The sequence below is a fragment of the Lithobates pipiens genome, unplaced genomic scaffold (genome assembly GCF_037356315.1).
Source record: "Lithobates pipiens isolate NorthernLeopardFrog02 unplaced genomic scaffold, aLitPip1_a1.2 Scaffold_27, whole genome shotgun sequence".
In the NCBI taxonomy this organism is placed as follows: domain Eukaryota; kingdom Metazoa; phylum Chordata; class Amphibia; order Anura; family Ranidae; genus Lithobates; species Lithobates pipiens.
The window spans coordinates 73,540,445-73,566,795 of NW_027507788.1; the positions used below are offsets into that span (position 1 = coordinate 73,540,445).

General features: G+C 44.6%; 1 protein-coding gene across 2 annotated transcripts in view; it reads left to right on the forward strand.

The window, feature by feature from the left end:
• TRPM4 (transient receptor potential cation channel subfamily M member 4) overlaps window positions 1-26,351 on the forward strand; it is an 864,058-nt gene that overhangs the window by 338,207 nt on the left and 499,500 nt on the right. For both annotated transcript variants that reach the window (XM_077457078.1, XM_077457079.1), the window contains exon 4: window positions 20,868-21,048. In XM_077457078.1, the coding sequence (XP_077313204.1) occupies window positions 20,868-21,048 (181 nt within the window). The remainder of the gene's footprint in view (window positions 1-20,867; window positions 21,049-26,351) is intronic.

Sequence of the window (26,351 nt, forward strand, 5' to 3'; positions counted from 1 at the left end):
TTTTGCTGCCAAAATAAACACTGGTGCTTGGTGCCCTCTCACCATCCTGTCGGGCCTTGTTCTGAGCGACATTACTGTCTGAATATTGTGTCTGGGTTTCAGGCAGACTGAAACCCAGACTGTCCTGGTGAATCCCGGACAGGTGGCAACCCTACTCGAGCATGAAAACCTAATGAAAAATACCTTTTTGAATAGAATTTTGTTTTCAGAATGGAACTAGTTGCACAAAAAAGTAAAACATAAACTAACCTACTATACAGTATATTAAATGCTATATACGAAATTCATGGGCCAGGGAGACACCTGCTGGTGAACCTTCAGCATGCTGTAGATGTGTGCAGCTTATTGCATTAGGGTGTGCATGCCAAAGCTCAAACAAACCTGCCTTTATCTGCAGCCACAGATACATGGGGCAGTGAATGAATGGGAAGTGCTCTGTGCTGAGTGGATTCCCGTTCATTCACAAACTGAAGCTTAGTAAACACAATTTATTATGTTTCAGTTATGAATGGACACCTTGTGTTTAGATAAGGAACTATTGCTAGCCCCTTTTCCCATTCTGCATCTTGAGAGGAGAGGAAGGAAGCCAGCAGCACTGTGGGGAAAGTGAGGGGTGGCCAGAAAGTAGGGGGGATCGGGAATGCACATAGTCATTAGGGACACCTGGCACACGCCTATGCTGGTCCATAAACCATAGTGCCACCAGCAGGTATTTAAACTGACTAGTTTACATTTTCAGGCAGAATTTCACCTATGCCAGGTTAGCCCCCATATCAAAATTTTTGAAAAAATCTTATGCAGTTTGTTAGATCGGGTTAGATCAACCGTTGTTTGCGTTAGATCTCACACCGAAGAAGCAATATTAACAGTTATTTGCTGGGGGGCTAACCGGTCATCAGCCCCCCTTTATCAAAAAATTTACGTTAGATCTCACATAGTTAGAGACTTATTAAGTGATTAATTGAGTTTAACGTTAGATCTCACATAATTTCAGAGATATTCCACATAAAAATAGAGATATTAGGTGGTACATAAGGACGGGTTGGCCCCCTCCCCCTTATCAAATTTTCTGGCCAAAAATCATTCCGGCTAATAGATATTCGTTAAAAACCAATTGATCTTACCGGATCTAACAAATATCTATTAGCCTGAATGATTTTTGGCCAGAAAATTGCATGTGGGGGGGGGGGGGGGGCAACCTGTCCTTATGTACCACCTAATCTCTCTTTTTTTATGTGGAATATCTCTGAAATTATGTGAGATCTAACGTTAAAACCAATTGATCTTACCGGATCTAATGTTAATTCTCACATCATTTCAGAGATATTCCACATAAAAATAGAGATATTAGGTGGTACATAAGGATGCGTTGGTCCCCCCACATGCAATTTTCGGGGGAAAAATCATTCAGGCTAATAGATATTCATTAGATATGGTAAGATCAAGTGGTTTTAATGATGTACCTTCTGTAGTGGTACAGAAGGTACATCAATCTTTAACCGTTTCTGGAACTGTCTTTGGATGGTTCTTCAGCGAGTGCCTGTAGCCTCTCCTCACACCTCCGTTCACCTCCCTGCCTCATGGTGATCTCTCCTCAGACCAACAAGCTTAAGTCTTTAGCTAGCCCCCCTTCTTGCAAAGCAGGCTGGGCTTGGTAGTTTCACCCCCTGTAGAAATCAATGGAGCTGTATTGTGATATTTCAAGTCCCATGGTCCGCTTCTGCTGCTTGATTGGCTCCCTCTCCCTGCCAATAGTGACACAGAAAGAGGAGAGGGAGGGGGAGAAATCCCTCACAAGGACTGACAGGCATGCTCTCCCTCAGTGAGTGCCTGTATCATTGTCTATTCAGTCCGGCGGTTGCTGGCGGGAGGTGCCGGACCACGGGTGATAGAGTAGCCTCCGTTACACACTCCCCCCACCAAAGAACCTTTGGTCTACCAAAAGAGGGAAAGAGTCTGACCTGTGACATGCTTTTGATATACACACAGGAAAAAAAAACAGGTTAGTGTGCACAGGAAACCATACAATTTACATCTTCATAAAATCCTGGCAGATGAACATCCCACAATTAGCATAGGAGGGGAGGTTGTCCTGCCTACAGGTCACCTTAAATGGAATGGTAGAGCTAGATGTGCCAGGAGGTGAGTGTCCAAAATCAAGAAATCAGGCAGAGACAGAAATACGGTTAAATTACACTTTTTGATAATAAAAGTAAAAAGAACAAACTTAGTCAAAACATAGCCAAAGTTCAGTAACCTGAACGGATAGTCAGCCAAGCCAGAAGTCAGGGATCAGTGTAGTGGAACAGCAAGCAGGATCTGGAGCCAGAAGCGATGTCAGCAAAGCAAGTCTTGAACAGGATCGCAGGAGATTGTTTCTGTGATGTTGAGCAAGGCGAAGGCAGAGATCCTCTGGACTGGACAGCTTAAGTAGGCAGGACTGATGAGCAGGATATCATCAACAGCTGAGTAACTGTGGAGAGATAGGAGCTGGCAATTAGCTGACAGCTGAGCAGCCAGCTCAGAGAAGGAAGGGCTGAGCACAGCCCTGACAGTGTGTTGGGATTGTCCACCACCAAATCTGCAGTGGAAGGGTCAGTTACTTCAAGAGTCCTTTTTGCAATGAGAACGACCTCCTCAGAGCTTTCACCCAAAGTATCATATGTTAGTCTTTTGGGAGACTGAATAACCCTTTGCTCTGTTCTCTAGGTTTTGGGATTACAGACACACTGGTCTCTTCTTTTTCCTGCATATCAGCTTCCTCCTCAATGAAGGATGGAAAGTCTTAGGGGTCTGTTGTCAGCAGGGAAGATTGAAGGTCTTCCAACTCTTCAAAAGGTGGACTTTGAGGTACAAACTCAGGAGCCTCTGGCCTGAGAGTCACCTCAGTCACCTTGGGAGGAGAAGAAAAGGGGGGTGGCAGGCGCTGGCATTTGAGATGGCCACAGACAATCATTCTCTTCATCCTCGCTGTTTTCATCTTCAGTATGGGGTACAGAGTGAGATCTAGTCACTGGCCGGGATCTCTGAGAGTCTGTGGGTGTGGACTGTAAATCTGGCTGTGGTGGCACATGAACATCTTCTGACAGGCAACAGATGATTGCAATGCCAAGTCTTCAGCGGGTCTGTGCTTCCCTCTGGCCGGATTTGATATACTGGGTATCCTGGCAGATGCTTGCAAATGACACAGGGCTGCGACTTCCAGCAGCCAGCCAACTTGTGCTTTCCAGGGACACCCAGGTTTCCCAGCAGTACCTTGTCATCCAGCTGTAGGTCCTGCACTCCTACCCTGACGTCAAAGTTTATTTTGTTTCTCTGTCCTCGGGCATATGCGGTAGCCTGAGCCTTATCATAGGCGTTTTTCAGACGTCTCTGCAGGCGAGCCACATACCCACTGTGGGAAGTTGCTGAGGTATGGTCGAGGGATGTTCCGAAGGCCAAGTGTACTGGCAGCCGGGCCTATGGTCCGAGCATCAAACTATTGGGAGAGTAACCTATGGCATCATTGGTGGTGCTCTTATAAGCATGCACAATAGCCACTATATGCTTGCTCCAGTGCTGCTTTTGTTCTGAATTTAGAGGTCTGAGCATATCCAGGAGGGTTCAGTTGAATTTCTGTGGTTGAGGATCTCCTTGAGGATGATACGGGGTGGTTTTAGACTTCCTAATGCTCAACAGGTCTAAAAGTCTATTGATGAGACTACTCTCAAAATCTCTCCCTTCATCAGAGTGGATGCGTTGGGACAGAACACAGTGTACAAAGGATTTCTCAGCGAACATCTTGGCCACCGTGGATGCTTGTTGGTCCCTCGTGGAAAACACCTGGGCATGCCGAGGCATATGGTCAGTCACTACCAGGATATTTCCCTGCCTGCTCAGATCAGGCTCCAAGCACAGAATGTCAATGCACACCTGCTCCATGGGTCCCTGACTCTGAAGATGGCCCATTGGGGCTGTTCGGTGAGGCAAAGTCTTTTGGATACATCTGATGCAGGAGTGGCAATAGTCCTCAAAGTCAGCCTGCATGCATGACCAGTAGAATCGGTCCCTCACCAGGTGAAAAGTTCTCTTGGGCCCTAGGTGGTCATGGCTGTCGTGTAGGGCAGTTAATACTGTCTTCCTATGTTTTTCAGGTAGGAATAGCTGCCATTTTTCTTCAGAATCATCAGAGAGGCCCCTTCGATAGACCAACCCTCTGTGCACCTGAAACCGATCCCACTCTCGGTGCAACAGATGGGTTTCCTTTGGGGAGTCAGTGAGGAGCAAGTCAGGGTGTTGGCTCTCCAAGGCCTTCAATGCCAGGCTACAGGGAGGGTCCTCCAACTGGTCCCTCCTTAAGTCTTTGACAGCTTGGGCGGTCCCTGACTTGGGTGACATTGCAATAACATCTGTGGACACTCCAACCTCTTCGGTCCTGGATCCTACTCCAAGTTGATGTTCTGCTCCTTGACATAAGGCTCGTACCCCTTCAGATGTCAGCTGGGCCTATTCTTCTGGAGGGTCTCTGAAACAATGGGGCCTTCTTGACAAAGCATTGCATCTTGTTTCCTGACCCTGGATGATATTTCAGGCTGAAAATAAACCCTGATAGAGCATCCAACCATCTGTGGCCCATGGCATCCAACTTGGTGGTAGTGAGGATGTAGGTGAGAGGATTGATGTCGGTCTTGATGACGAACTCCGCTCCATACAGCTTATCCACCACCACCCACTTCAAAGCCAGGAACTCAAGTTTGTGCATGGGGTAGTTCTCGGCGGGGGCCAAGTTCTGACTCACATAAGCAACAGGCCATAGATGGCCATCATGCTCTTGATATAGCACCCGATCTAACCCATCTCGACTGCCGGCAAAGTGTAGCTCATATGGCTTGGTTGGATCTGCATAGGCCACGACTGGAGCGTTTGTTAGGCTTTATTTCAGCTGCCTAAAACCTCTTCACACTTTGGAGTCCATTGTTCCTGAATGTACTCTTGCTGGGTTTTGCCAAAGGACAGGATGTAAATTCTTGTGTGTTGTGTTGTTAGTATATTTCCGCTGTCAGTATATTTCCGCTGTCAGACATCGTTCTGCCTTCTCTACTGGTTATTGCTGCTGTGTAGGCCTTTTGCCCTTTAGCTTTTTTTTTTTTTCATTTTATTCTAGAGGGAACGGTATTGAACTTTGAAAAATAAGGCCTTATTCACGCTAGTACGGTCAGACCAGTGTCTTTATTTTAATAGAAGACCTTTTTTAATGCATATAAATGCATGTAAAATTTTCCAATGGTGTCATTAACACTTATAAATGTATGCAACAGTATTGTAAAGGAGGCGCAGTACATCCATGAAAGGGTGCCAGGAGCTTAGGGGAATAACAGGTTAATAATTAGAGGGTTGGTTATAAAAGAGCTGTACCAGATTGGAGGATTGGAGCAGATGGGAGGAGTGTGGTATTCATTGCAGGAGCTGGGTGGAGCAGAAGCAGCAGTTGGGGACAGCAAGGGAGGAAGAACTTTGGCCCTGCAGACAGAAGGAGAAAAGCAAAGATGAGTGGGCTAGAACAGCTTTGGGCACAGCTTAGGAATGCAGCAGAGGACACGGCATGGAATGGCTGCAGAACCAGATCACTGCCACTTTTCAGGGGGTAGGCCAGGGTCCTTCCACAGCAAGGCCTGCTTCCACACGGGCTCGGAGGTCCAGACCTCTGGAGCGCCTAAGCCCTGATAATACCCCCAGAACTCAATGCCGGCTTGGGAGCCCCAGTTGGGCCCCTTCAGGCCCCCCCCGTCAAGTAAACCCCTCCGTCGGTGGGCAGGGGGCCTGGGAGGAATCCCTGTCAATGGCAAAGTGCAAAAGGGGGGGCGCACAACAGGCCTCCAGGCCGGTCCCCTCCAGGCCCAGATTCATTCGGCTGCCACCTCCGGTGATGCTCCGGTCGGGGTGGGAGCCCAGCGGGGGAGAACAAGTTTGTGAGGCACTAGCCTTATCTCTGAAGCGGCCGGTGGCTTGCCTCATGGTGGCGCCATCTTACCTCAGGGAGGCCCAGCAATACAAACTTCTGAATGTCAGTTGGGAGACCCCGTCTCCAGGCTCAGCTCGGGTCCTGGGAGGGCTGGCCGGAAGAATGCCTGTGCACTGGCCACGTCAGCGGTGCAGCTTGATGACATCACCATCGACGAAAACAACCATGGATGGAGCACTCAGAGGGAGGTCATCCTCCCACAGGACAACAGCGCTGCAGTGCCCAGACCAGGGATAATGTCGGAAGACGGATGGTGGTCACAGAGACAAGCGGAGCAGGCAGCATTGAGGAAGGAGAGCGGGGGTGCTGGGACAGACGGATGGAGGGTCTTCTCGCCCGAGTCAGCCCGGTAAGCAAATGTATTCTTCTTATACTTCAGTTACACCTGGGTTGTCTTCTGTAGTGCGGGTTGAGGGAGGGGGTAACGTAAAGGGGGTGGAGCCTGTGGGAGTCACTGAGGGAATTATTGCGCTGCCTGGAGAATGGGGCTCTGCAGACCTCGGCTCCGGTTAGCCCATGGGTACTGTCCCCCACGAGTGTTGGGGAGCCCCTGGTCAGAGTGGATACCTCACAAGACTGCAGAGACGCATACGTAAAAAGACGGCGTAGGAGCGACATCAGGAGCTACACCGAAGGATAAGGATGCAGAAAAAGTGCGATTAGCGGATGCGGTGCGGGGTGAATGTATGCTTCGCGGGACCACTAGGGGCGCATTTGAAGAAGGAAGCGCATGAAAATTTTTGGAAAGAAGTTTGTGGAAATATCTTCCCTGCTCCCGTTGAAGTGTAATCTAGATCGGGTAAAACCAGATGAGAGTAAAAAAGAAGAGGAAAAAAAGAGGTACTGGCTGATTCCACGCACATTTGCGAACTAGTTGCAAGTTTTTGCAATTTTTGCCAGTGTGATTGGCGAAAAAAGGCCCCCAAGAATTGCTCTGCATTATTCTGTTAACTGGAGGCAATTAGTGAAGTCCACAGGGTTTATGGGGGTTTAACATGGCTTCCGTATGACGATGTCAGGAACCATGAAACAGACAGAGACAGAAGTACAATCAAATCACACTTGTTTATTAATAAAAATAAGGTTAATAGAAAAAAGCATAGTCAAGCATAGCCAGAGTCCAGTAGCCAGATCGGGTAGTCAGCCAGTCCAAAGTTCATAAACCAGATCGGGTAATCAGCCAGTCCAGACGTCAGAGATCAAAGGAGAGCAACTGCAAGCAGGATAGAAGCCAGGAGGGATGTCAGCAAGCCAGTCTTGAAACAAACAGCAGGAGATGGTTCCTAGTGATGTGACCAACGTGAAGGCAAAGGAAAGAGTGAGCTGGAAGGCTTTAAATAGGCAGGTCAGGTGAGCATCATTGGGAACAGCTGGTAACTGTGGAAAGAGAAGAGAGCTGGCAATTAGCTGACAGCTGAGCAGCCAGCCCAGAGGAGGAAGGGCTAAGCCAGCCCTGACAGACAAACAATTTCACCAGCGGAAGGCCCGTCCGCCTCTCTATCAGATGGGACCACAATGACATTAGTCTGAGAATGAAATTGATAATGTCATCCAGTGCTGCGAGCCATTTTTTTCCAGGTGGGTTTGGGGGCACCGGTCCCTAAAAAGAAAGGGGTATGCTGGCAGTTTAATGAAGCAACATGCCAGTTTGGCAACTCGTCTCGGTACAAACACGAATGTTCAGGGTGCAGTGGGGCACACCCCTTAATGCATTGTTTCAGGCAAGGAAAGGGTTGCACAGGGGACGCCGCTGGAAAAAGGGATGATGCCGGTGAGACTGGAAAGGATGCTGCCTTTCCTAAGTAGGTATCCCGATCGGGTGGTGGCACACTTGTTAGAAGTAGGGTTCAGGGAGGGTTTCTGAATTCCGAGTACAGTGCGGATAATTTGAGGTCATCATGCCTCCATCAGGAGGTGGTGTCGGCTAAGTTGGCCAAGGAGGTGGCACTAGGCTAAATGGCTGGCCCATTTCCTGCCCCGCCATTGCCAGGTTTAGTAGTTTCCCCGTTGGGAGTTGTTCCAAAAAAAGAGTTGGGCCAATCAGGATGATACATCATCTGTCTTACCCGAAAGACCGTTCAGTGAATGATGATATTGACCCGCAAGCATGTGCGGTTACCTATACATCCTTCGATCCGGCCGTCTCATGGGTTAGGAAATATGGAAAGGGATCCCTCATGGCAAAAACTGATGTGGAATCGGCATTCAAATTTATTGTCGTGCACCCCCAAAGCATTTTCTTTTTAGGATGCTGTTGTCAGGGGTCTTACTTTGTAGATCGTTGCCTGCTTTATGGGGTGTTCAATTTTTTGTGTGTTATTTGAGGCTTTTAGCTCGTTTTTTGAGTGGGCTGGTTGCAGGGGTTAATTCAGTTATCCATTATCTGGATGACTTCTTGTGCGTGAGCCCACCAGACTCCTGCTGTTGCGGAGTCTTGCTGGGGACAGTACAGCACTTGGCGGAGAGGTTTGGGATCCCATTGGCGGCAGACAAGACGGAGGGCCCAAAATCAGAGCTGATTTTTCTGGGTATCACCATTGATTCCCGGGCCATGGAATGTAGATTGCCGGAGGACAAATTGGTGGCCCTGCAACGGGAGGTGAGTATGGCAAATGTGAGGCACAAGCTTCATTTGAGGGAATTGCAATCGTTATTGGGAAAATTGAATTTTGCATGCACAATCATTCCAAAGGGCGGCATATTCAAAGGGCTTCAGGTGCCCAGTGTCGTTTGTGGTGTTGGGGTAAATTTTAGCAGTCGTGGGGAAAGTGTGTTCAACAGACTTTGAACAGGAACTGTTTCGGGCGGCATTTGTGCTGCCATTTTTGGGGCTTTCAGAATCATTGAGCTGGTTTCTCCTTCAAAATGGTTGGTGGGAGGCTTGCGGTCAGGAGAGGTGCAGTGACCGGATATGTCGGTCCAAATTTGGATCAGGAGATCGAAAACGGATCAGGAGGGCAAAGGGGTCAGAGTGGAATTGTTTAGAGGACTTGATACTCGGTTCTGTCCAGTGACAGTTTATGGCTATTCGTCCCCCGGGGGAGGGTGCGTTGTTCATCCATTGGAAATATGGATCGTACCTCTCCAGATTTCAGTTCACAGCAGTCTTTCGGAAGTGTTTAAAGGCGGGTGGTCTCCCTCTGGGGGAGTATGCAGCTCACTCCTTCAGTTTCCTTCAGCTGGGGCAGCCACAGAGGCAGCTTGTTTGGGATTTATGATAGCAGTCATAAAGAAGATTAGCAGATGGGAATCCACTAGAAATAAATTGTATGTTCACCCACATTTGCTGCGATTCTTCTTTTAGTTCATGTAAGTATTTTTTTTCGGATTGTCAGTCGGGGCAGTTGCTGGGTATGATTTTTGTTGTCTTTTCAGATCCCCCTCAATGTCTCGTATGGATACATGTATGTTTTTTTTGGGGGGCAAGAAGGGTGGATGTCAGGCCAGATGGGAGGCAGCTGAGGTTGACCAGAGAGGAAGGCACTATTAGCCCCCGTACACACGGTCGGACATTCTGCCAACCAAATCCGACAGATTGTGTCCGAAACTTTTGCATACACACGGTCGGACCCAATTGTCGGATTTTGCGGTTGCCAAGAACGCGGTAACGTAAGCCGTGTACGGCGGGACTAGAAAAGGGAAGTTCAGCACCACGTCCAGCACCCTTTGGGCTCCTTCTGCTGATCTTGTGTTAGTAGAAGTTTGGGGAGAGACGATTCACGCTTTTTAGATTTGTGATTCAGATCACTACTGCTCTTCGGTTTGTGCTTGTCTTTGCGTATCTGATAATCAGTGCGTGCAGTCAGTATTTGTTGATCATTGTGGACTATATCTTGGTATAGTACGCTTTGAAAGGCATTTCTTATTGTCTGCTTGCTTCTGCTATTCAGGTCGTTCCTTCAGGCCTTGCTGTTTATCGGTGCTTTCTGGTGTCCGTTCTGACAAGCCGACCGTTTTCAAACCATGTTTGGTCTACGTACTCGTCGTAGAGTTTGTGCTGTGCAGGGGCTTCTTGTTGGGGTTCTTACTTTGACACAAGCCCGGTCCATGAACAGGGAGGGGAGGCGTTTGTGGACCAAGAATTGGTTCCGCCAGCGTGACCAGTTCTCGCACATGCCTTTGCTCCGTGAGATCCGCGAGAATAATCCTGATCATTTCAGGTACTATCTCCGGATGACGGACCCCGTTTTTCACCGTCTGCTGGCTTTGCTGACCCCTTATATCACCAGGCAGGATACCTGCATGCGGCAAGCCATCACTCCGGAGCAGAGGCTCATCGCCACGTTGCGCTACTTGGCGACAGGCAGAAGCCTTGAGGACCTCAAGTTCTCTACAGGCATCTCCCCCCAGGCTCTGGGATCATTATTCCAGAGACCTGTTCTGCCATCATTCAGGTCCTGCAGAAGGACTATATAAAGCTAAGTTTTCTCCTTTAACATCACATTCTATGTATTTCATGATTTGCTAATGTCTTGCATTTCTTTCCTCATTCCCTAATTACCATCATTGCAATATGCTCTAATTCATATGCTCTGCCCCTTTGCCCTCATGCATATTTGCCTCACTAACTTCCCCACCATGCTCTTCTTGGCCCATAAAACTATAGTCTAGTCAGTTAACAATGTTTTTTGTCAGCTCCCCATAGTATTGCTTTCCCCTAAACACCCCCTAAAATTTCTACAAATGTGATGTGTGTGCTTCAATTCATGCAAAGTGACCTTTTTTTAATTTTTGGGGTTGTGCCAAACTCATTAGTAACCCCCCTGCCCCCAACTGCTAGCTCAGCTGATTAGCAATCCTCTATCTGATGACTTGCCAAAACCCAATACACACTATACCTACCTTTTTGATGGTCACATTTATGGACGAATTCACCAAAGCATGTAGTGTAAGGGCCTGCCTCAATACTTTCAAATGCATTTTTTATTAACACATTAATTTTCTTGCTATGTAATAGCAGAATGTCAAAATGTGCTTCCAATTTGTTTTAATTTTGTTATTATGACACTTCTTACCTGTTCCGTGGGCTGCCAATAGTGTAAGTAAGGAGGGGCTTCCCAAAGTATCACAAATTTAGGCATTCAGCTCTTAATCAAGTGGAGAGGGTTACCTGTCCTAAACCTCCCTCCTCATTTTTTAGCAAGGGCCCATCATATGGGGGGGTGATGACTCTCATAAGGGGACCTTATACTTTAGGCTTTAAATACTCAGTTCCCAAAATGTTATACTAATTTAGACCAAAAATGTGGGTGTCTAATCTGCTTGCAATGTTGATTTGTCAAATTACTAATTTTTGTTCTTGTTTCACTACACAGTGTCCTTCAACGCCACAGGAATGGCAGACTGTGGCCTCCCGCTTTACCATTTTTTTGGAAGTTGTGCCTTTTTCACCAAAAGTGCAAACCCAAGTTAAGAGCGAGATGAGGGGACAGTCTCTTCAGATAATGTTATTATGTTGTGGGTCTGCTACACACACACCTTGTTTTTGTAACTAATGTATGTAGTGCATTACTGACCACAATCGTGCTCATTTTCAGCACCATGGCAGGAAAATGGCATGATTGTCCAAATTTACACATCACTGTGGGTGCTTTTTACTAAAGGCACATCCACTATGCACTACAAGTGCACTGCAAAAGTACACCTGAAACTGCACTTGGAGTGCAAAGTGGAGTTGCCTTTAATAAATCACACTCCTCAGCACAAACTACAATTTGACTACAAATACATTTTATGCGCAATGAAAAAGGAAGCCACACATTGTTGATAATTAAACTTTTTAATGCAAGCACATTCACATGTGCGTTTCGAAAAGGTTTTTACAACAAACCAATAAATTGTGTGTATCCAAAACAGAGTTTAATGAGATTTTAGTTTCCTTGTTGTTTTTGTGTAAACAGGCATGTATTAAACTGTAAAATACTGAACACAGGAACTTACAAAGTTCAACTTTGAAAAGTGAAGACAATATCAGACCTGAGTATGTACAAACTGGGCTGATATTGCCTTCATCACATGGGGTGTCACCCCTGAAAAAAACAAATTTGGAAGATGCACACAGTGTGTCAACATGTGCTAGCTCCCATCATGGGGGATCAATGTACATGCTTTGGGGCTGCAACCCCTTCATCTCAGACACTTTCCACAAAACATGTACATTGATCCCCCATGATGGGAGATGCATGTTTACACACTCTGTGCATCTTCCAAATTAGGAATTTCGATAAATACAACATTTTGTTTTTAAAAGAGCAAAAATAAAACCCTATCTAGTTTTTGTTGTTTCACACTCTCCCCAAAACATCAATGATGTTCTTCATTTTATTTTTTACATCATTGATGTTTTGTTGGATCATTTCCAAATCACGATTGCACCCCATTATCTCCCCGATCAAGATCTGGGCACTTTCACTGGTAAAACGGGAATCTTCTTCCACATCACCTACAAAACAAAGCAAAAAAACACACCATGTAATAAAAATATGGTGATATACATTGCTGAGCTTACCGGAAGCTGTGTTCTCCGACACTCACCTGTTGTGGTGACAATTTGCCCAACCTCCACAATCTCTCCTTCCTGCTCCTCCTCCTGCTCCTCTGTGCTTTTGAAAGTTGCCCTTCTTTGGGAGGGGTGTGGTCCCTGGTGTCCTCATACTTGCCAAGTCTTCTCTCCCCTATGAGAATGTAAAAAAAAAAAAAAAAAAATGAGCACACAGAGGGCAGAAATAGGAATATGAAACATTGCTTGGAAGTGTTGTACAATTGTTTTTGGCCAAGTTGAAAGGTGAGAACATTATTGTGGACACTTTGTTAAGCTGGAATACTTACCTGCAGAACGATGTTTCTTACGAACGAATGAAACCATGAACTTGAAAGTGGCCATTTTAAAATGCACTACATGAATTTAAAGCACATGGAACAGTATGCAAGCAAGAATAATCATATGAACACACGACAACTACTTACTTTTTTTAAGAACACGCTTGATCCTTAGGTATTGCTCGTGCTCCCTCAGTTTCAGGTCTGACCAGCGTTTTCTCAGTTGATCCTTGGATCGGCGTACCCCAAAATTCTTTGAAGACTCTTCACAACTTTAGTCATGATCTTGGCCTTTCTGATATTTGGGTTTGGGTAAGGTCCATACTTCCCATCATAGTCGGTCCTGTTCAGTATGTCGACCATCTCCAACATCTCTCCAAAAGACATATTTGAGGCCTTAAATCTTGTCTTCCTGGATCGGGACGTTTCAGGCTCCGGGCTTTCCTCACCCTCCTCCTCGTTAGTGGAACTATTATTAGTGCGCACCTGCGTTCTCTCTGCCATGTGCTCTCTCAACTGAGCCGGAAGCGAAGGGGCGGGGAATAGTCTAGAAAGAACGTCAGGGGCGGGTGGAGTTTCACGCATGCGCACTGTATATAAAACGCAACACGCGTGTATTGTCCGTATGATCTGGGAAGAGAGGGAGGCGTGGACGTGACGAACGTGCAAACAAAGGTAACATTTTTGACTTGGTGCTTCACTAGACTAGACTGCTTCTGTATATGCTGATGTTGGGACAAGATTAGGAGGGTTTTTCATGGCATTATTAGTATTTGAGGGTTTGTCTTGTGTTGTGTCTTGCAGACAATATGGATCCATTCCAAAATAAAATTTTTATGGGGCTATTTCTAGAAATCTACAAGGAGATGCCCTGCCTGTGGCAGTTCCACAACAAGTTTTATGCCGACATAACAAAGAGGAAAGCAGCGCTGGAGAAACTGCTTTCTTTGGTGCGGATCATGGTCCCCACGGCAGACATGGCCTATCTGAATAGGAAAATTGGGGCCATGAGGATTACATATTTCAGGGAGAGAAAGAAGCACCTGGAGTCCTTGAGAGCAGGAGATCCAGATGCCGTTTATTACCCCAGTATGGTTCACTTTGACAGGCTGCATTTTCTGGTAGACCAGGGGGTACCCAGGCCACCACTCTCCAGTCTTCCTTTAAGGCATCCTTCACCCCCAGCTGAGGCTTCTGATGTCCAACCTGGGCCTTCCAGGCAGCAACATGTGGTGGGGCCCAGCTTGAGACAGGTATTGCATTGTTGAACTTATTTCTTGTGTTACATTTAATGATGTTAACTAGATGTTCTTATTGATCAGTAAGTTGTGATTTATCAAAGTGGTTTACATCTCAAGAGACAGTAGTGACCAAAAATGATTGGGACGGGAAAGAAAAATGCTGTGCTCAGAATGATAGTCTGTTCTATTTCGTAACATTCAATAAACAAAAGCCAGGAGCACAAAATGGTGTGATTGATGATCAAAAAACTAAAACTATGTCCCCTTTTCATACACAGGAAGACCTCAGTCGTGGGGAGGCTGTGGCAAGTGGCAGCCAGGAGGTCGACCAACGCCCTCCTCCTCGTGCCTCAACTACAGGAGCCCAGCCACAGCCTGGAATGATGCCCGGAGGGAAGTGCCCAAGGAAGACGAGAGAGTGATGGCCTGGGTTCAGTCTGGTCTGCCAGAAGATGCAGCCTCTTGAAGAACCACATCCTGGGGACATAAATGGCATCTGAATTTCCTGTTCTCTAGGACTTCTGGACCAGACTTCTCTCCCTGAGCTATGTACTCCTCAGGCCACCAATTTTTTTATATTCTAATTTGTTCATGTCTGCCCTGGGGCCAAAGGCTGCACCAAAGTAACAAGTTTCTCCAGTGCTGCGTTCCTCTCTTTATTTGATTGCGACCAAAATAAAGGTTGTTTTGTTTGATGAAATACTTGTGTATGTGTTTTCCTTCCAAAAGGCCAGTTTATTTGTTGGCAGGCAGGTACATTTCCCAAAAAATACGTGAAATTAATAACAAGGGGTACCAACACTAAACAACCTCCTGTAGATTAAAAAATAAAAACAAAATCACAAAAATACAAAAATGTTGTGGTAAGTTTACACACACAAAACACCCCAAAAAAAGGAGAAATTAGCAAACCAGTTTGTCTGAAAATATTTCCAGCAAGTTGGAAAACTTGGTCCGACGGATATTCCGTCGGAATCGGTCCGATGCATACCACACACAGCGCTTCCGTGTCGGAATTTGAATGTGAGCATGCGTGGCACCTTGTCCGTCGGAGTAGGCTACACATGATCGGAGTATGTCCGATCAAACCAGTTTGTCGGAAAATATTTCCAGCAAGTTGGAAAACTTGGTCCGACGGATATTCCGTCGGAATCGGTCCGATGCATACCACACACAGCGCTTCCGTGTCAGAATTTGAATGTGAGCATGCGTGGCACCTTGTCCGTCGGAGTAGGCTACACATGATCGGAGTATGTCCGATCAAACCAGTTTGCCGGAAAATATTTCCAGCAAGTTGGAAAACTTGGTCCGACGGATATTCCGATGGAAACAGTCCGATGCATACCACACACAGTCGGATTATCCGACAACGCGGTCCGATCGGACACATTCCGACGAATTCTCCGACCGTGTGTGCAAGGGCTCAGATGGATCGGGATACCGGGCATGATTTGGCACAAAGTAGTACCGGAGGTGCATTGCTTTTCCAGGTTGGAGAGGGCCCCAGACATCTTGGTTCTTCATGTGGGGGGCAACAATTTTTGGGGATTAGGCCCATGAGGCAGGTTATAAAGGACATCAATGGGATTTTCTTAGGCTCCGGACATCCTTTCCGTACATGATTGTGGTGTGGTCAGACATAGTAGCCTGCATGTCTTGGAGGAGGGCCCGTTCACAGGAAAAGCTGAACAAAACAAGGATTAAAGTTAATAAAGAAGTGGGAAGGTTCATTACCCGTAATGGTAGAGTGGTTATTCGGCATTGGGAGTTGGAGGTGGACACCTGGAGGTACTTGAGAGGGGACGGGGTTCATCTAAACCCGGTTTGACCTTTGGGCATTGGGGTTGGAAGATGGTATCCGTAGGGTGTTTTTGGCATGGCTGCGGGCACAAGTGTAAGGTTTCACACTTGTGCCGTGGTGGCGTTGGGTCCTTGACTATAAATATATATATATATATATATATATATCTAAAAATATGAGCCACTTGAAAACATTGGGACCCATCTAAGGTATGGAGTCCTTCTGGTTGGTCTGGTGTTAGTCCAGATTAACGGCTAATAAGTTGTGGGGGTCTGTGGTCAGTTAGTGAGTCCTCGAGGTGAGTTGGCGGCTGGGGACAGATGCTAACAAAAAGAGATTAGAGGCTCAAAAAGTAAAAGGGGGTCGTCAGGGACCAACAACCAATTACTTGGAATCGAGCTGGAATATTTTGAATATTTTAAATTGTTTAAATATTTGAAATAGAAGTTTACAGTTTATTGGTTTTGTTAATAAAGGCCGTTAAGGTAATTTACATCCAAACAGGTGTCTGCATCTTCATTTAGTAGCTGTATAAGGTTTATACATGTATTGGTGGGGCAGTAAGGTATCTGGCTACCCTAGTGATGTGTTTACCTGCATTTAGATAAGGTCAGTTTATATGTGTTTAGAGTAAATAAAACTTTGGGCATCCAAGATCCGATTAGACAGCCTAAATGCAGCTAAACACATGTAAACACACCTAAAATCGGCTAAAGCAGAAATGTCTAAATGCAGGAAAAGTGATCTGGAAACCCAGAAAGTTTTCTGTATTTAAATGTATATTTAATGTTTCTCACTTCTGTGTTTAGAAAAGCTAAATGCAGTAGTGCCAGTGTGATTAAAGCCGAAAAATGCCAGCATTGGGTTTAGCAACCAGTTTTGTTATATTTTCTTTCCTGTTTTTAGGCCTCATTCACACAGGTGCTGACATATGTACAGTAGTCCATGAATGGGCAGTGTGTTTACGCTTTTCTGAGTGCAGGCAGCCCATTTATGTCTATAGGTACGGACACATCTGCTTGTCCCAATTTGACAGCAGTGTGGGAGAGTGGCACCAAACAGACAGTGGGGGTGAATTCACAAATAATTGCATGTCTGCATCTGGGATCCCATGAAAAAAAAAAGTTTAAAAAAAAATTTATATACTAAAAATTATAAAATTCACTCCCCAGATTAATCTCCTGATTTATGTGTTCACTGCATAAACCTCAAATGCTCATGTATGCGAACATAAGTCGAGCTGACAAGGGCACAAATTGGCACGACAGTGACATTAATTCTGTCTTACTGTTATGCTAACAATTTACACAAACCAGTTTTTGTATCTGTGTGCATCACAATGTAGATGCAAATGAGAAAAAAAACTCTCCTAAAAGGTAAAAAGCCTAAGTTATCTTTCAGGCTGGGTTCACACCATCGCTGCATGTGGCTTCCAGCAGGGGTCTGGTGCGTCCTGGTTCACCATTTCAGGTCTGATTTCAGCCCAAATTTTTGGCTGAATTCAGACCTGAAAAAGGACCAAATGACACACAAATTCACACCGGAGCTGCAGTGGAGCCGATCAAAATCTCCTGCTATTGCGAATTGGATGTGGGGAAACTGCATCCAATTCGCAATGGTTTGAACCCAGCCTCAACATTACTATTTTGCTACATTACAAAAAATCACACTAATGTATCATTTTTATTATCAGACTTTTGATCATTATATTAAAGGGTGAATATATGGGCATGTAAATAATCTGTTAAAGCAGAAACACAGGAAAATGCATTTTCTTCTTAAGTTTTACTATGTATTCCCAATAAAAAAAAGGAAATAAAATATTTATCCAAATATGTTGGTAAAATCCATACTTGTTTTTTTTTTTTTTTTTTTTTAAATGTATATTTATTGAAAAACAAAATTCTGTAAACAGTACAAAAATGACATAAATACGGTACAGTAGTCAGTAACATTGGTTGGACATAGTATGGGCACCATATTGTAGGTTACAAACGGGTTAAGTGGTAGGATACACCATGAAGCTGTATACAATGGTGATAACATAACTGAAAAAGAAGGATAGAACGAACTAAGACATTCATTGGAAACCAGACGTATGGGTGTTCTTGGTCTGATACGGTATAATACAGTAAACAGAATATCAAATCCCCCTAAGGTCACTTAAGGAGGGGCCGGCAGAGGGGGTAGTCAAAGATTCTGGGTTGAATATGGAGGCATCCCATGGGTCCCATGTCTTGGAAAATTTGGGCAAGGAATCATGAGCTATTGCCGTCAAATGTTCCATCCTACGCATGTGAGCAATGGACGAGACTACATGTGCTTGTGTGGGGGGTATGGGAGATAGCCAATGAGCTGGAATTACTCTCTTGGCAGCCAGGAGTATGAAAGCCATTAGTTTCCTGGCATGTTTAGGGAGATCTAGGATCGGAAGGCCTAACAGGTAGTGTGTCGGAGTCAGTGGGATATCTCTCTTCAATATTGATTGGAGAATGGATTGGACCATAGACCAAAAAGATGTGATACGTGGACAATCCCAAAAGATATGAAGTTGTGTGCCAATATCCTGTAGGCACCGCCAGCATAAACGAGACAGTGAGGGATCATATTTATGTAAAACTTTGGGGGTCCTATACCAAAACATTAGTACTTTATAAGCAGTTTCTTTCTGCTCTACACATCTCGAGACTTTGGAAATGGAAGTCCAGATCTCCTGCCATTGAGAGAGAGAAACAGCAACGGGTAGGATTTTGGCCCATTTCCGCATATAAAGGTGAGAGTCTAGAGTGGGGGGTAGTGAGTCATGTAGAATCCTGTAAATAGCGGATATGAGACCCTTCTGGTGTGAACCCTGGGTGCATAACATTTCAAAGGCGTTAGGTTTCTCTAGGCTCATGGCAGGAGATACGGAGCAAAAGTAGTGCTTAAATTGAAGGTAGGTGAAAATGGACCGTTGTGGAATGTCAAATTTATCCTGTAAGTCCGGAAAAGATAAAAGTTTGCGGGACACTGGGTGATCCATACTTGTTTTAAAAAAAAAATGTTTTAAACATTTTGACTAGACAGAGCCCAGGCATCATCAAATCTGAAAAAAATGTAGCTTAAGAGGATTTTGGCAAAAAAGGCCAGGGACATAAGTGGTTAACAGCATTAATTTGACAAAAAAAATAAAAAATTGCTTTGGCATGGTGGTAAAATTACATTTGCTTTGCCATTGACCATCTAGAATCTCAGACATATATAAACCTCAGCGCAATCAAATCCCATCAGATACAAAGTGCATGTGCAGCCAAAACTTTTTTCTTAGATTTGGACGGAGTAGGTAGAATGTAGAATCATTACCAGATTTTATTACAGATTTATTTACAGGGCTCCACAAGAGACTTACCCTCACTTCCTGTCCTGCTGATCTTTGTCCCTGTTGTAGTTGTCCCTTATTCCCTTTGTGGTGTACAGTAAATAGTATTTTACATAATCTTGACCACTGCACTCTGTATGTTGTGCCATTTGTTGCCCTCCCGCTCCCAGGATATAAAGCACAAAGGTTGGGATAACTTGACACACAGTACAGAATGTGGAAAAGCAGGCTAAAATTTAACTATCCCCCCCCCCCCACCCAAAGAGGAACCAAGCCCAGCCAATGCCCCCCAAAGCAATATTAATCCCCTCATCCTCAAAGGAAAATCTTTCCCCTCTGCCTCATGCAGACTTTCTCCTCTAAAAGCAATCTTTGTGTATGCCCAGATTTAACTATCACTTTTAAATGAACTGACCCTTAAATTATTGGGCCTCTTTTCTATTGTAAGCAACTGGAAAGTAAAGTTTGATTCAAATTGGTTAAAAAAAAATGGCAGCAGTTTGTTCAGACACAAGTAGTGTTTACGTCCTTACAGGATGTCTCCAATTTACAAGCCGACCTCAATGCTCTGTCTAATTGGGCGACAGATGTGTAAATATATGCACTTGGGGGCTAAGAATATGACAGGAATGTAAAGATATGCACTTGGGGGCTAAGAATATGCATGCATCATACATTCTAGGGGGAGTACAACTGGGGGGATCCATATTGGAGAAGGATCTGGGGGTTTTGGTAGCTCATAAGCTCAATAATAGCATGCAATGCCAAGCTGCAGTTTCCAAAGCGAGCAAAAGTCCTTTCTTGTATTAAGAGAGGTATGGACTCCAGAGAGAGAGATATCATTTTGCACCAGTTCAAATCATTATTAAGACCTCATCTGGAATATGCAGTTCAGTTTTGGGCACCGGTTCTCAAAAAGGATATTGGGGAACTGGAGAAAGTGCAGAGAAGGGCAACCAAACTGATGAGAGGCATGGAGGAGCTCAGCTATGAGGAAAGATTAGAGGAACTGAATTTATTCACTCTTGATAAGAGGAGATTAAGGAGAGATATGATCAACATGTACAAATATATAAGGGGTCCATATAGTGAACTTGATGTTGAGTAATTCACTTTAGAGGACAAGGGGGCACTCGTTACATCTTGAGGAAAAGTGATTTTTATCTCCAAATACGGAAATGTTTTTTCACAGTAAGAGCTGTGAAAATGTCTATCAGACTCTCTGCAGAGGTGGTTCTGGCCAGCTCAGTAGATTGCTTTAAGAAAGGTCTGGATTATTTCCTAAGTGTACATAATATAACTGGGTACTAACATTTAGAGGTAAAGTTGATTCAGGGAAAATCCGATTGCCTCTCGGGGGATCAGGAATGAAGTTTATCCCCTGCTTTAACAAATTGGATCATGCTCTGCTGGGGTTGTTTGCCTTCCTCTGGATCAACTGTGGGTATAGAATTGGGTATAATGGATTGTATGATATTATTATATTATATATATATATATATATATATATATATATATATATATATATATATATAATATTTTTTTTTTTTTTTTTTTTTTTTTTTTGTGGTTGAACTGGATGGACTTGTGCCTTTTTTTTTCAAACTGAATAACTATGTAACTATATATATATTTTTTTCATTACAGTTTATTCGCCTGTCAAATGAAACCGATTCCTCCATTGTGTATAACCTAATTACCCATCACTGGAAGATTCCTCCACCCAACCTGGTGGTCTCAGTTGTCGGGGGTGACGGTGACTTTAAAATGAGAACGTGGTTGAAGGACATCCTAAGAAAGGGTCTGGTTAAGGCTGCACAAAGCACAGGTCAGAGGTCAAAGGGCCCACATTGGTACTTGTATGTGTCATGCAGCTGTGATAAAGACAAAGGGCTTTATTTACCAGAAAGGTAAAGTGTAGTGACATGCATCTGTGTTCATGTAAAATACCCAGTGATACAGGAAAGTAGCATTAAATTCAGACTTGCCTATACATACATTTGCAGAGAATTTTGAGGATTCAAATTTGCATCAAAACGGGTAATCCTGACTAATTTGTGGTTAACGATTTCTGACATTCATCCATAATTCTTTGCGCAAATATTTCTCTCTTGTCCATTGAGGGACAGAGGAACTCTGAAATCTGAAGATTATACCGCTGCCTCTAGGAAGATTGGACAATGGCAAAAAAAAAAAAATGTATACTGGCCCTGGGTATTACCCCTCCCACTTTTTTTTTTTTTTTTAGTATCCTAGGAGGTTGGACATTTGTTTGTTTGTTCACCTCTGTTTATTCAAGATTTAACCTGTAATTTCATCTAGCAACTTTTCCTCTTCAGTCAAGAATCTTCACCCATAGTTGCTGGTGGTCTCCCTCTCTCAACCCTTCTCCTTGCACACTTCTGGCAGATACTAGCAGCCCAGATTTTGTGCAAACATGTTGCCATGCCTCTTACCTTGAGCATGTACATGTTTAGCACACTTAAGGGCACATTCACACTGAGGCACTGGGGCGTCACTGTCATTTTAGCTGCACTTTTTAGCTGCTAGTGGGGTGCTTTTAACCCAGACTAGCGGCCGAAAAAGGGTTAAAAGCGCCACTGCAGAAGAAGCGATGCCCATGGATTTCAATGGGCAGGGTCGCTGTAGGAGCAGTGTGTATACAGCGCCTCAAAGATGCTGCATGCAGGACTTCTTTTTTAACGTCCTGTGAGAGCACCGCTCCAGTGTGAAAGCACTCAGGCTTTCGCTTTCACACTGGAGTGAGAGGAAAGGTGCTTTATAGGTGCTATTTTTAGTGCTATAGTGCCTGTAAAGCACCTCAGTGTGAAAGTAGCCTAAAAGACAAGTGACTTTAAATCACCAAAAATACATCAAATCAAAAAAATATATATATATTTAACCACTTGGGGACCGCCCACCGGGGATGTACGTGATTTTTTTGAAGAGGGATATCTCGGTAACGGCAGCAGCTGCTGCCAAAACCGAGATGTCCATCTCTTCAGGCGGCGGTCCTCTGTACGATAACGGTGGTCTCCGCGGCGGATTCGCCGCGAGATCACCGCTATCGGCGGCGGGAGAGGTGCTCCCCCCCCCTCCCGCCGCCCTCCCGCACCTTCCGCCGCTTACCGGAGCCGTCGGTAGCGGCGGAGGCGATCGGGTCCTTCCATCTGCTGGGCATAGAGACAAGTGAGGCTAAGATGGCCCCCACTCGTCTCTATACCATAGCAGGGCGGAAGCGACGTCAAAACGTCACTTCCGCCCATACCTCTTAAAGGTATATTTTTTTTTAAATGTCAGATTTTCTTTTTTTTTTTTTTTTTTTGCATTTTAGCCCAAATATGAGATCTGAGGACTTTTTGACCCCAGATCTCATATTTAAGAGGACCTGTCATGCTTTTTTCTATTACAAGGGATGTTTACATTCCTTGTAATAGGAATAAAAGTGATCCATTTTATTTATTTTTTTAAAACAGTGTAAAAATAAATAAAATCAATTAAAATAAATAAGAAGAAAAAAAAAAAAATTTAAAAACACCCCGTCACGACGAGCTTGCGCACAGAAGCGGGCGCATACGTGAGTAGCGCCCGCATATGAAAACGGTGGTCAAACCACACATGTGAGGTATCGCCGCGATCGGTAGAGCGAGAGCAATAATTCTAGCCCTAGACCTCCTCTGTAACGCAAAAAATGCAACCTGTAGAATTTTTTAAATGTCGCTTATGGAGATTTTTGAGGCTAAAAGTTTGACGCCATTCCACGAGCGGGCGCAATTTTGAAGCGTGACATGTTGGGTATCAATTTACTTGGCATACCATTATCTTTCACAATATAAAAAAAAATTGGGCTAATTTTACTGTTGTCTTATTTTTTTATTCAAAAAAGTGCATTTTTTCAAAAAAAAGTGCGCTTGTAAGACCGCTGCGCAAATACGGTGTAAAAAAAAGTATTTCAATGACCGCCATTTTATTCTCTAGGGTGTTAGAAAAAAAACAATATAAAATGTTTGGGAGTTCTAAGTAATTTTCTAGCAAAAAAAACAGTTTTAAACATGAAAACACCAAATCTGAAAAAGAGGCCTGGTCCTTAAGTGGTTAATATATATGAGTGTGTGTGTGTGTACATGTGCGCGCACACGTGTGTGTGTGTGTGTGTGTGTGTGTGTGTGTGTGTGTGTATGTATGTGTATATGTATATATATATATATATATATATATATATATATATATATATATATATATATATATATATATATATATATTTATAAAATCTCTCTATCTCAGGAAGCCAGGAAAAAATATATATATAATTTGTCCCAGGTTTATGCTGTGCACTGGCCGCTTTTTTATTTTTGATTGGGGTGTGAGCCTGTTTTAGGCTCAATGAGGGTTAACAAGCCCAGGGGTAACAGGTGCACTCTATAAAACTCTCAGGTTGCTTCAACAAGGTGCTCCACCCTGGAACCAGATTCCTGTCTAGGACTGGGGAGCAGCAGCTTCTGAGTGATGGGAGTAAGTCTGTATGACTAAAGTTGGTCATACATTATACAGTTTTCTTGTTCAATTTCCTTTAGATTTACCTTCAACCAAGTAGTGGAAGGGCCTGCCTGATTGCATACAAAATTGAAAGTGTTTAGGTGTGACCTCATTTAATCTAAACGAAAGTTGTAGAAGAAAATTGGATCATGCATGGCCAGCCTTAAAGACCGTTTTAATGTGTCAGACAGGGTTTTGGGCAGAAGTAGACTCTTCCAGACCAGGTAGATTGGTTAGATGCCCAAAGTGGTAAGGGTTTATTTCTCTTTCTTCTGACTGGCACAGCGCCTCCTTAATCTTGACCATTGGGTTATATCACCTCCGCAGGAGGAATAGGACTAGGCAGAACAGAAAACACCTGGCTACGCCCATGGGCTGTCCTCAGTCAGCATATAACCCCCTCCCTGCTCTAGGTATTCAGTTAAGTTTATTTCTGTCTAGTCAGGAGTAAGGACCTAGCTCCTTCCTGTGATATTTTGGTTCTAGTAAATTTTGCTCTTCGTCTTTCTTTCATGCATTTTCTCCTGGAAGATCTAGAATCGTGTTCCCCTGGGAGTTGGGTAACTCTGCAATGAAATTCATAGACAGGTGTGTCCAGGGACTCTCTCCATTGGGTATGGGTTGTAGGAGGCCCACTGGAAGGTGTTGTGGAGTCTTACTCTGAGCACACACAGAACAGGCAGCTACGAAGGCAGTTAAATCAGCACGTAGACTAGGCCACCAGAATTTTTGGGAAATGGCCTAAACGAGTTGATTCTTCCCAGGGTGGCCAGCTGCCTTGGGAGAATGGTAAGTCTGCAGCACGGCAGTACGGAAACCCTCTGGGACAAAGCAGCAGTCACAAGGTTTCTCAGGAGGAGCATGGACCTGAGCAGCAAGAATTTTGTCACCCAAAGGAGAAGTGAGACTGGTGCGAACTATAGCCAGAATACAATCAGGAGGAATCACAGGAACCGGAACCGACTCCAACTTGGAAGTGGAGGAAAATTGTCGGGACAAGGCGTCAGCCTTTACATTCTTAATGGGTAAGAATGAATTGAAACTTAAGAAAAGAGCCCATTGTGCCCTTCTGCGAGAGAGGCGTTTAGCCTCAGACAAGAATGTAAGATTCTTTTGGTCAGTAAGAATGAGAACCGGCACAGTGATACCTTCGAGGCGGTGTCTCCATTCTTTCAGGGCTAAAATCATTGCCAATGGCTCTTTGTCACCAATGTCATAATTGCACTCCACAGGTGACAATTTCTTGGAAAAGTAGCCACAAGGATGCATAGCACTCTGAAGTATGACGTTGAGACAGAAAGGTGCCAAAGCCAGTCTCAGAAGCATCAACCTCAAGGATAAAAGGTAACATAGGATCAAGATGTACCAACACAGGAGCAGAAACAAAGGCAGCCTTTGGGCTCTCAAAGGCCTTAATGGACTCAGGAGACTAACTCAGTGGGTTACTGTCCTTTCTGGTCATATCAGTCAGGAGCTTGACCAGTGACAAGACGTTACGAATAAACTTCCGATAATAGTTAGCAAAACCCAGGAAATGGAACAGCGGACGTAAACCCACAGGTTGGGGCCACTGTAGGACTGACGAAAGTTTTTCTGGGTCCATTGAAAAACCAGCAGTGGAAATTACATAGCCCAGGAATTGAACCTGTTCACGATGGAACTCGCACTTCTCCAGTTTACACTGGAGATGGTTCTTTCTGAAGCACACGATAGACATCTGTGTGGTAGCTCTCCAAGGACTTGGAAAATATGAGGATATCATTGAGATAAACCACCACACATAACTGCAACAAATCTCAGAGGACATCATTAATAATTTCCTGGGAAACGGCCGGGGCGTTACAAAGGCCAAAAGGCATTATGCGGTACTCATGATGGCCTGTTCTAGTATTAAATGCAGTTTTCTACTCGTCGTCCTCCTTGATCCTTACAAGATTCTATGCCCCTCTCAAATCATGCTTCCTTGAGACGGTCAAATAATCAATACAAGGTCGCAGTTCACCACTCTTCTTCACAAAGAAGAAGCCAGCACCAACAGGAGACGAGGATTTGCGGTTGAAACCTTGAGTGCGTCTGAAACATACTTCTCCATGGCCTTATCATCCAAGACCAACAAAGGGTAAACCCAGCTACAAGGGGGTATGGCAGCAGGTTGAAGGTCAATTGCAGAATCATATGGCCGGCTTGACCCTTGTCAAAGACATTGCTAAAATCACGGTACTCCTCCGGCAGGGAGGAGAGTGAAGAGGTGCATAAGACCTTGGCTACCTTCTGGAAGCATGTCTCACTGAATTGTGGGGACCAGGAGAGAACCTCAGCATAGAGCCAATCAAAGAGGGGTTGTGTCTCTGTAACCAAGGATAACCAATAACCAGTGGAAACCTGGGTGAGGAAATAACTTGGAATTTGATTATCTCATGGTAAAGAGCCCTTAAGGCCATGGACAAGGGAACCATCTCACGAATCACATGGGCAGGCTGTAGAGGTCTCTTGTCAAGAATCTCAATGCAAAGTGGAGTGTCATGCAGCTGCAGCAGAATCAAGTGCTTTGATACAAAGGCAGCATCAATGAACAGTCCTGCAGCCCCAGAGTCG